An 11,247-nucleotide genomic window follows, 5' to 3' on the forward strand; every position below is an offset into this window, starting at 1 on the left:
CTCTATTGATGTCAGCGTTCTTTCTTAGCTCGGGCATGGTTTCGTCCTCTGCTTGTGCGCCAATTGGCTCGCCAGGTCGGAGCCACAGCATTTGGGTGAGAGCTGCTTGGCTCCTGTGTTGCACGACGATCACCGTATCGGCTTTGAGATGGCCACAAGCTGGTGGTCGCAAGAAACATACGCTCCAAGCAGCTGCCCACGGTTCCAGATTTTCAACGGCCAGTCCTAAGCAGTACGTCCCCATCTTCGGATCCACTCAACCACTATGGCCAAATTACCCTCAAGAATAATACGATCCGTACCTAGTGTCTGTCTCGCATAGTAGATGCCCTCTAAGGCTGCTCTAAGATCGGCACACATCACTGTCGAGTCCATCGGCTTCTCGCCGCAACTAATCTGGAGTCGTGATCTCGGATGGTGAACCCCACGCCGCTGCATCTCCCCTCATCATCCACACTACCGTTAAAGTTCACCTTGAGGAAACCAGAGAGTAGGGGCACCCAGGAGACGAGTACTATCTTGGATGCTGTGTGAGTAGAATAGGGGCCACAGATGTCTCTAGCCAACTTAGGTGATGCCTCTGTAATGCCGATAATCTCAGCCGCTTGCATAAGGCCTCTAGCCGCTATCACCCTCGGGTGAGGGCTGACTCCCTCGAAGACTCGAGCATTTCTATCTAGCCAACATTGGTAGGTCAGATAGGCAGCACATGTCCCCCCTCCTCAAACACATATCCCATGCCGAGGCCTTCAGGAATAATAGAAACTCCTCGGTAGACGACCACCTCTACCACTGAACCGGCTGGCTCGAAGCATAGCACCATATCTGTCTGGCTCGCGGGCAGTCTATGAGGACGTGGAAAATGGTCTCCTCCACCTCCGAGCAAGTCACACAGGCTGCAGGGACCCTCACACCCCGCCTCCCCAACACAGCTCTAGTGGGCAAGCATCCCCAAGCCATCTTCCAGATGAATTAAGGCAACCTGAGGATGAATGCGCAGCCTCCGGATTCATCTGCTCTCCATCCGTCGAGTCGAGGGTCCCGAGACCAGTTTCGAGAGGTCTTGGGCCCTCACCATTGGCGACCTAGTCATGCTCCACACTCTCCTATCAGTTATCGCCCTCTCTAAGATAGGTACAGCTAGAACCCGCTTGGCCAGTTGCTCCTTGAACACGTGCCCAATGAGATCCATGTCCTACCTCTGACGAAGAGCTCGCATACCCTTTAGCCCTCCCGCCATTTGTGGTCGGCCATGGTGGGCCAACCCTGCAGTATGTCCTTAGCTAACCACCTATCCTCAAGAATCCTGACTATCTGGCCATTCCTGATCTCCCATCTGATCGCAAGTAACACCCTTGAGACATGCGCACAAATCTCCCGCCATATGAAAGATGCTCCAGCCCGCATGGCAAATGGTTTCCCAAGCCATAAAGTGGACACCCCCTCTATCTTCCTGCAGCCCCTAGATGAAATTTCTGAATAGGCTCTCCAAACCTCATAGGGCTCGTTTGGTTCGCGGGGAAAGAAGGGAGGAAAGTGTGGTCAACAGGAAGATAATGAAATGTCTCTTGTTTGGTTGGAGTTTTCAAAGGAGAGAGATGAGAAAGTTGTTTTCTCATGGGAATATGATTTCTACATTTCATGGGAAAGTCTTTCATGGAAAAATTACTTTCCCATGAGAAACATGGAAAAATTACTTTCCCATGAGAAACATGGAAAAATTACTTTCCCATGTTTATTTTTTCCCAAAAGGCCCTTCAACATTAAAGAAGCATTAAAGAGGTATTAAAGATCTTAATTTTTATTAAGGGCATAATAGAAATTATACATAACTTTCCCAGAAAAGTGGATGGCAACCAAACATAAGCACTTTGAAAATTTGTCACTTTTCCATGGTCAACCAAACATGCCAAAAGTACTTTCCTAGGCATCCTCTTCCTAGAAATTTATTTTCCAGGAATCATATTCTTAAGAGGAATGGAGCTTAGGACTAATTGTACCAGAGTAACTCTGCCCATCATCGATAGCGCACCCACCTGCCAGCTCTCCAGTCTACGTCTGATGCTCTGCTCCATGCTTGTACACTCCCCCCTGCGCAGTCGGCATCCCATGATCGAAACCCTGAGGTACCTAAGGGTCCCCTCCTGCTCACCAAGCCCCAGGATGCTCATGACAGACGCCTTCACCGCAAGCTCAGTCTTCGGGCTAAAGCATATGGCTGATTTGGACAAGTTGACCTGCTATCCTTCTGACCAGATATCCGACAGTATGCGCTCAGGATCCTCCTGATGGCTAGTGTCGACCCCCTCGTCGCACGAGCCAAAAGCATACAATCATCCGTGAATAATAAGTGTGAGATCGGGGTTGTCCCCTGCATCGGGCTGTAGGCCTCTATCTTCTGCATCTACGTCGCCTACTGTAGAAATCGGGATAGAGTATCCGCATATATGATGAACAGAAGGGTGATAGAGGATAACCCTATCAGAGTCCCACCGATAACTCGAAGAAGCGAGATGCCGAGCCATTGATTAATGGTACAAAAAATGGTGTCAGAATGCAACCCTATATTCATCTGATATACCGTGGATGGAAGCCAAATTCCTCCGGACAATGCACCACGAAGTCCCACCTCATGTTTTCGGCGTGAGGTATCCTCCCACAGCTCCGTGGCCGTTGGAAGGAAGAAAACCGCTTGCTAGTCCACCGACTTTATTTTCCCGGGTGCTGTACGGATGCTTGACAGTGACACGTGCAATCATCTAGGAGACGTTGTGTGATGCGAACCCACCGTTTTTTCCAGCCCCCAACTTACCACGTCCAAAACCGTCGGTAAGGTGCCTTTTTCTAATCCACGGTCTTCTTTGCGTCGTTGGGGCTGGGGCCTGGGTCTGGGAGCAGATATATCACGCCACCCCTCCCATTACGGTTACAGGAGACGACAGGCATGAAACACGAAAGGATAAAACCCCTCTTTGCAACAATATTCACGAAGAAAACCCACACCGACCTAGCATGGATACACCTCCAAACGTCAAGAAAAAAAAGAAAAAAAAAATTGACACGAGGGAGACTTAAAGTCTTATAGTCACTGCAACTCTAGACATTTAAGTATTGTACAACAAATAATGCAATCAAATCAGCAGTTTCGTCTGTCTCGTGATATATAAAGATGACCTATGTGGCCACACCATATTTTTTAGAACTTATTATTTATATAAAAATGAAGAATCATCATCAAAAAAAAATAATCATGGTATAACATTCTTTGATTCGAAAAATCTTTGCCAACAAATCAGTTTAACGCTCAAAATACTATATTAAAGAGAATTCATGTACTTATCAAATTTTTAAATACTAATTTGAGATTTTGATCTATCCCGATTTAATTAGAAGATTGGAAGTCTGTGGAAAGAATATATATTGCGATTTTTGATATATTGAAATTGACGTAACGGTTAGTATGAGTTGGTATGTTCTGTTTATCTATTATGCACGACAAACTTCACTCTTCGAAAATGATGCATAGATAACTTTTGATTTATCATATATTATATAATAATTATCTCACAACTCAAACTTCATTGAATAAGAAAGGTAAGTCTGAAGTAGAAATTAAGTTTCTGCTCCACAAAATACCTAAACTACTTCTAGTAATAGCATCTTAAAATCAAGAAAGATTATTTGTACCAGCTCTTCGATAACTCCTGTCATCCTGGAGAGAGTTTTCAATACAAATGAAGAAGGTAGAATTGCCGTCGTTGAAAAAAAAAGCATCAGCTATTTTTAATTATCTATCTTTATATATTCAAAAATACCAACTATTTAGTCCGGCATCAAAGCTATCATATCAATGAGTTTGGACTAGACTTAGCTTCAATTTTATTAATTTCAAAACTAATTAAAAAAATAGATCAACGGGAATAATTTTGAGTCTAACAAATGTTGAAAAAAAGAATAGCCAACATGGAATCACGAATGCCATATGATTTGTTAATTAGTCTTTTTTCTCGGTAGTCATTTGTTATTTTTATTTTTATTTTTGCTAAAACTTATTTTTTGAACTTTGAGCTATCGTAACTACAAATTTTCAAAGCACAGGGGCATGCGTATGTCATTCCCGGCAACTTGAGGGGCGTCCTAAGATGAGGACTGCATGTGCTGCAAACCCCCGCGGGACTTCGGGAGCAAAACAAGCGACTGCCCACCAGAGTCTCGAGGATTCCAACCAAAAACCATCAGCTGCGACTCTCTTTCCCCCACCTACACTGGGGCCTATAAGAGGACACCCATCTCTCTTCCTTTACTCACAAGCCCAAGGCTCGAACCTTGAAACCCCTCCTCTTAGCAAAAAGAAAAAAACTCCCCTCCACCCATCCCCAAATTAGAGATCGTTCTCAGGAGGAAGAATGGGTTCCGTTTCTCGCTCCTCTCTGGATCAGAAGCTGGCCATGGCAAAGCGCTGCTCCCACGGTAAGCCATTGTCCTGCTGGATCAGAAACCATCCTGGTCCCAGATATATATAGTACATGATGGGGACGAAGTTAACCCGGCCCTCATTCATCTTTCATAGTAGCTAACTTGTTGTCCCTCTAATTTATCGCCAAGCTAGCTAGGAGACGGGCTTATTAAACTTGCTGTACGTTTCCTTGACATTGCTAATCTCATGGATGGCGTTCTCTTTGTTGGAATCGCTGGCGCAGAGGGAGTTGTCGCGGGAGCCAAGGCGGCCATGGTTGCAACCGTTGCCTCGGCCATTCCCACTGTAAGCATCTCAAGTTCCACGCTCTCATTACATATTATCGTCTGAGTTAATCATCATGTATTCGTTACTTGTATGGATCTAGCCATTTGAGAATGTTATCTTTGTTTTTTCTTTAATTAGTTGGCTAGCGTGAGGATGATCCCATGGGCGAGGTCCTTCCTTAATCCCGCAGCTCAGGCCCTCATCGTTTCATCAGGTTTTCAAGCACTTCTCTTCTTGATTGGTCCCCCATATATATATATATATATTATGCGAGAGCAAATTAAGCAAATAAATGCTTTTTTTGTTTTTTTGGAAAAACGAATACTTTCATCATAAAAAAAACAAACAAATACAAGTTGTATATGTGATTGATAAAGCATGGGACTTTGGCTGCATGCAGCGGCGGGGGCGGCATACTTCATAGTTGCGGACAAGACGGTGCTGGCTGCAGCGAGGAAGAACTCGTTCAGGGACGCTTACCAGGCTTGAGAGTCCCGCATTATATCTAGCCGTCTGCTCGTAGAAGTTGATGCAGATATCCGTCTTCTCTTTGTAAAAAGTGCAAGCTATTAGTGAATAAATGGAGGTTTGAGATTGAAATTCGGTGTCGGGCCAACTTGTCTTTCCTTTATTTTTTTGGACTTTTGAGAGAGATTGCATCAATTTCTCAAGCTGATCTGAAATTAATGGTGCATAAGTCCCCATCCTTGGTTAATTGGGCTTAAGATAAAGCAAAAGCGCACAACCCGAAAAAAAAAAGAAAAAAAGAGAGAAAAAGACAAAACCTGTCCCCTCTCCTCCACGCCTAATCCGCGTAACAGTAATAATAAAAAACAGCTGATCCATACAAATCAAATGTGGAAGCCAGAAAGATACGAGAAGTTCGATTTATCAGACCTACGCTGCGTATGATATGATTCATAAAAAGCGTCAAGAACTCAAGATATACGACACTCACAGACTGTAAATAGGTGTCGGAACTTATGCCATCATTTTTACCTTGTTTTGCTTTAGCATTCAAGGAATGCCATGTAAATGTTTCTTGCTAGCGAAATCTCAAGGACTTCTACTGCTGTGAGCGAGCGTCGTTCTTCGAGAAAAAGATTAAATAGATTGGTTTCAGATTTTTTGGGAATATGGGGCCAGGAAAAGTAGAATGAGCGTCTTGGATTGTGCCAAAGAATGCCTGCAACTTTAGATGACTCATTCAAGTGCGACGCTTGATATCTAAGTAGTCCAAAATGCGCTATGTGACATACAATGTGGACTCTTGAAGTTGGTAAATTTTGCTCTATATCATGAATAAGCATTTTATGAGTAATATAAGGTATTAAAGAATTATAAAATACTGTGAAGCAAGGTTCTTAATAGGCTATTTTGATATTTAAAATACCAGGAAAAGGAGGAAACTGCATCTGCTCTGCTGAAGAAAATACACAGGCACTAGAGAGAAGGCCGAGTGCCTAAATATTGTTTTCTTTATAATTCACCAATTTTGCACGGAACCCCTCCGGAATTTTAGGATGGGTTAGGGTGTATTGTGCAGCACCTAAAACATTAAGTTTGAGTTAACCCCTGTGTTGAGTTTATCAAATCTAACATGTGAAAAATTTCTGTAACATTCTAGTTAGGTGTCATAAAGTCGTTCTAAGTTTTAGCTAATTGATCGATTCCAACAAACATTGAAACATGGACCAGATTAAAAGAAACACGAACCGGATTAAAAGCTATAATTTGGTCTACCAAAGAATCGATTATGGTGTCTCTTGCAATAAATGTTATATTAAGTTTCCACTGGTCCCAGCATGATGCACGCCGCAACTAGTTCAGGTTTTAAGTGAAGGATTACTGAAAAAAAATACCTCTACTGAATTTAAATATTCCAATTTAGTTTATTATTTTTTCTTACTAACTTCGGTTCCAGTCACGATCCCCGCACCCATTCTCTTTTCGCTCTCCCGTTCGCCTCCGGGAAAAGGCTACAAGCAGCAGTTGCAACCCTCCGCCCTAGGACCTCATCCCAAAAACGTGAAAGTCATGGTCTAATAATATAAGACCTCATCCAAAAAAATTAGTCGGAAGATTTTTTTTGGGTTTCTTAATCCTGTATGAATATTCAAGATCTTCTCGGTGAATAACCAATGTGGGATTAAACACACGCCCGCACGGATCCTCACATACTTTTTCCGTTCAGGCCTTAATGTTCTCGTCAGGCTAAATATTCAAATCTATTCAAATCTAATTACAAGCACCACGATCGATCTATGGTCAACCTCCATAAATCCATATTGCAGTGTCCTTTAGTCCACATGTGCTATGGGCCAACTTCGCTCTTATGCCATTTATAACAACTCAAGACCCTACTCAAAAAAACTAGTCGCAAGATATTTTTTTGGATTTCTTAGTATTGTATAAATACCCAAGATCTACTTGGCGAATAACCGATGTGGGACTAATATACGCTCGCACGGGTCCTCATATACTTTTCCGTTCAAGCCCTAACGTCCTCGTAAAGCTAAGGGTACAAGCACCACGATCAGTCCGTAGTCAACCTCAATAAGTCTGTGCTGTAATGTTTTCCAATCCATATAGGTTATTGGCTAGGTCCGCTCTGATACCATTTTGTCATAATCTAGGATTTTATCTAATTATGCTCTGATACTATTTGTAAGTTGTAACAACTTAAAATCTCACCCAAAATAGCTAGTCGAAGGTATTATTTGGATTTCTTAGTCCTGTATAGTGTCCAAGATCTTCTCAGCAAATAACCAATGTACGCCCGAATGGATTCCCACACATGGATAATATTAAGATTGAGTCAAAAGTATCATATTGTTTATTACGCTTGGTTTTTTTTTTTTAAGGAAATGGAGGAAGCAAGCAGCCTACCACTATTTATTAAGGGAAAAAAAATGTGGAAAGGTTTAAAAGAAAAGAAAAACAAGAAGAGTGAAGATGGGGAAATACAACACGAGCAATCCACTTGAGGAAGGATGTGGAAGCACCAAAGATCCGAGGCTATTCCAAAGATTAGCATGGCTTCCTAAAGCTTTAGCAGAGTACAATTAAATGCTTCCAGCAGTGTAAAGTATGAGGCGTCTTCTGAAGCACAGTATAGATAGAAGAGCTCCGCCTTGTGAAGATCCTAGCATTTCTTTCCTTGCAAATCTCCCAGCACAGAGCTGCACAAAGCTGATCTCTTGCCTTTCTTAGAGTTGGTTGAAACTTCCTCCTCCTCCAATCGGTCCAAAGGTCATGTACGTTTCATGGCCAACCTCTCAAATGGAGCTGAATTTTGATGGAGTTCCAAAGACTTCTCAAGAAAAGGCATTTCAAATGTAAGAATGTACGTGATTCCACCCTTTGTAAGCTACAACCTCTCCTATGCGAAGCTTGTTCTTAGGTATGGCTGCTTTTCATATAACCTTATAATGTGGATAAACGAGACCACCATTATTAATGAATCTATGGTAAGAGTCTATAGAGAAAATGCCATTCTGAGTGAGTTTCCATGTGGGAACATCTGCAATCTGAGATGGTCTAATGAAGGAGAGGAGGCCTCTCAGAGCCTCTGACTGGTTGGTCTGCTCTCTAGTCAGTGGTCCTGTAAATCCTCCACAACTATTGAGAAACAACTCGGCTGTCTGGCCTTAGAGCTCTAGAATAAAGGTCCTCTCAAACAATGAAGACAACGGTACCAGGCCAAATCCAATTATCCTCCCAAAAGCGGATGTCTCGCCCATTCTCCAATTTGAAAGATAGGCTGTTCGAGAAGGCACTCAATTGCTTCATTGCGAGATCCTCTCTCCTTTACACTTGGACTCTCTCTCTCTCTCGATTCATCGAGAAATGCTGAAATTGTCTCGCTTTCTTTTTTTTCCCCCTGCTATATTATCTCCCATCTCTGTTTTGCCTTATGCTATTATTTCCAGGAACTCTGTTATCCTTGGGCACCACCAACGTGAAAACGAGTGCTCTAGTAAACTCAAAATTTATTCTTTCCACACGTCTGGAAATTCATGCGACGATTGTTGGTCAACGTGCCCTTTTCACTGTACATTTTGACCCATCTTGATCTCTTATTGTTGTGAACAGAACCAGACTCTTTCTAATTCAAGAGCGTGCACATCATCACTGATGGTCTCTCGAAGTGGGTTTTCCAAGAAGAGGGCTGAGTTGGTGGCGGAAAACAATTGTTGGAGCGCAACGGAGAAAAGGTTTTTCTTGTTATTTCTCAAAAGAAGAAGAAGAAGAAGTTTTGTTGTTGGACGAGGCATAGTTCGTTGATGAAAAAGAGTAGGAAGAAACCATATTTTTCGAAACATGAACTCGCGCATGCCTGATAGCCTGAATGCAGGACGCATGGGGCAGAAAATAAGTACACAAGATGGCACACAAGTGCGCACACAATGCTCAGAAAATATCTGTAAACACTACCTAAATTTAAGAATTTGGTCCATATAGACAATTATAGTACAGGTTGGTTCTCATTGTTAGCAGAGTATGTTTTTAGTGCTACGTTGTGTATCCGCGTATATTATGTGCGTAGGCCGGTATGATTAGGTTTTTCTTTCTATGCCTGCACACAAACTTTGTAGCTGGACGCTGCTATAGAAGAATTTTTAGTTAAATAAGAGAACTTTTACATTCTATAAATAAAGACAAATGTGCCCGAAAATAATTCAGACTCCTATCTTCCCTTTGTGGACAATGAATCCTCCTGATGTGTCCAAACTTCGCACCTCTTCTTTTATTTCAAACATGGTTAAAATTTGTAATTATCGATACATTCATTTAATGAAAAAAAAAAGAAAAAACATGTCGCTTCATCCGTTATCTCTTAAAAGTGCACGGATCTTCTCTAGTGTGGAGGCTACATGACAGAATGTTAATGTATAGCCCTCGATGGTTGCACATCACTCTACGATGTGGCCTGTGCACTGCAGAGAATCTTAGTTGTTCTCAAAAAGAAGCGTCAAAGGAGCTTTGATGAAAAAAAAAAAATTTCTTACCAAAAAAAAAAGGGATAAAAGAAAACTCGAAATTTATTCCAAATCCACCTGACCTACTTATTGTTCGTTTTTTTTATTTTTCAATTTTGAGGGAAAAGGGAGGTTGTTAACACTTGCATTCGGTAGCCTTCACAAATCCAGTCAACAAAACCGCATCAATAATTGTCACGTAAACTAGGAATCTGGTGTATCCTACAAAGATGTGCATACAGGTATGCGTACGTATATACACATGAAAAATTTCTATGGAGGAAGGAATATTCTTGCAGGAAAAGATTTCTGAATTAAAAAGAGCTATAGTTGTTGTGGTTGACCGTTAGGATGCGTGTGCGGTGGATTTTCGGGTGTGGGCGTGCGGTATGAAGTGATGAAGCGGCGACGTATGGTTGCGGTGGAGCTGGGGGAGTAGGCGGTAGGTTCTTAATTAATTTCCTGCCCAAGGTTGGAAGGGCGTTTGAAATATTCATTTGGTGCGCTGAGATGGTGTTGCGTTCCGGTTCCTTCTTATCCAATTAATCCAAGGTCCGAGATGGAAGCACCCGAGCCACGCCCAACTCCTGGCATCTTAGCTACGAGCTACTCGGGGACGGTGTGTCCTCCCGTCACCGCTGGGCTAGTGGGATCTAAAGTTCCTTAGAATCATGTACGCATGCTAAAGGTGATGGCACGCTCTGCACATGCCGATCGAGCCAAGAATCTCATGGGCAACTCAGTAAAGCACGTGTACGCGCGTTATGTTCCCACGAATTAGATTTGGTTGCGTTTCTTGTTTGACTCAATGATGTCCCGGTAAAAATCTATGGGAGTCGAATGAGAATCTTTCTAACCCTAGATTATATATGACGCAGGTTAAATATGATTCGAGCGGTCGCATCTAGCTTGCGGAATCCTCGGCATTTTGTATCTAAACATTTTTCCAGCATTTTTTTTCAAACAAAAAAAAGGGCGTCCAAACGACCAGAGCATCTAATGCCTAACATTGATTTGCATGTATGAGATGAGATGCATTTACCGAAAGTTGGAAGACAGAGGGGATGCATTCATTAAGTAAGCGGATGCTGCTTTACGCCTCAGAGCCATCAAATGCACGGAATTTGGAAAGTTAGCTTGGATGGAATGCAGTCGGCATTTACTCTGCTCTTTTGCACACAGGCTTATCTAATTTCAAAGTTGACAAAGCCGTGATCTAAATTATTGATTTCGTTATCTACCAAGTAACTAATCATGCATGCATGACGTAATATTCTTTTCATTTCATTCAAGTTTGCATCGATTTTTTCGTGCCTCATTTTTTTTAATAAGCAGAACCTCCATCCCCACATGAAACCTTCCTCGCAACATTTCATCACTATTTAGGATGAGGGAATCACATAAAGAGTAGAGGTTCGTCGTCAAAAAATCTGAAATTCCTATAATCATATCGTCCATCCCCTCCAAATATCCCCCAGGACACATATATGCCAGAAAAAGATGAGCTGAGAAAACCCTTGG

The 11,247-nt window shown here is 42.3% G+C and overlaps 1 protein-coding gene across 1 annotated transcript; it reads left to right on the forward strand.

Moving 5' to 3' along the window:
* Positions 1-4,288: 4,288 nt before the first annotated feature.
* LOC103721311 (early nodulin-93-like) lies at positions 4,289-5,347 on the forward strand. The gene is made up of 4 exons (XM_008811474.4): positions 4,289-4,470; positions 4,701-4,762; positions 4,883-4,958; positions 5,145-5,347. The coding sequence occupies exons 1-4, from the start codon at positions 4,407-4,409 to the stop codon at positions 5,231-5,233; spliced, it is 291 nt and encodes a 96-aa protein (XP_008809696.1). The 5' UTR covers positions 4,289-4,406; the 3' UTR covers positions 5,234-5,347.
* Positions 5,348-11,247: the final 5,900 nt, after the last annotated feature.

Source organism: Phoenix dactylifera, chromosome 11, assembly GCF_009389715.1.
Source record: "Phoenix dactylifera cultivar Barhee BC4 chromosome 11, palm_55x_up_171113_PBpolish2nd_filt_p, whole genome shotgun sequence".
Taxonomy (NCBI): domain Eukaryota; kingdom Viridiplantae; phylum Streptophyta; class Magnoliopsida; order Arecales; family Arecaceae; genus Phoenix; species Phoenix dactylifera.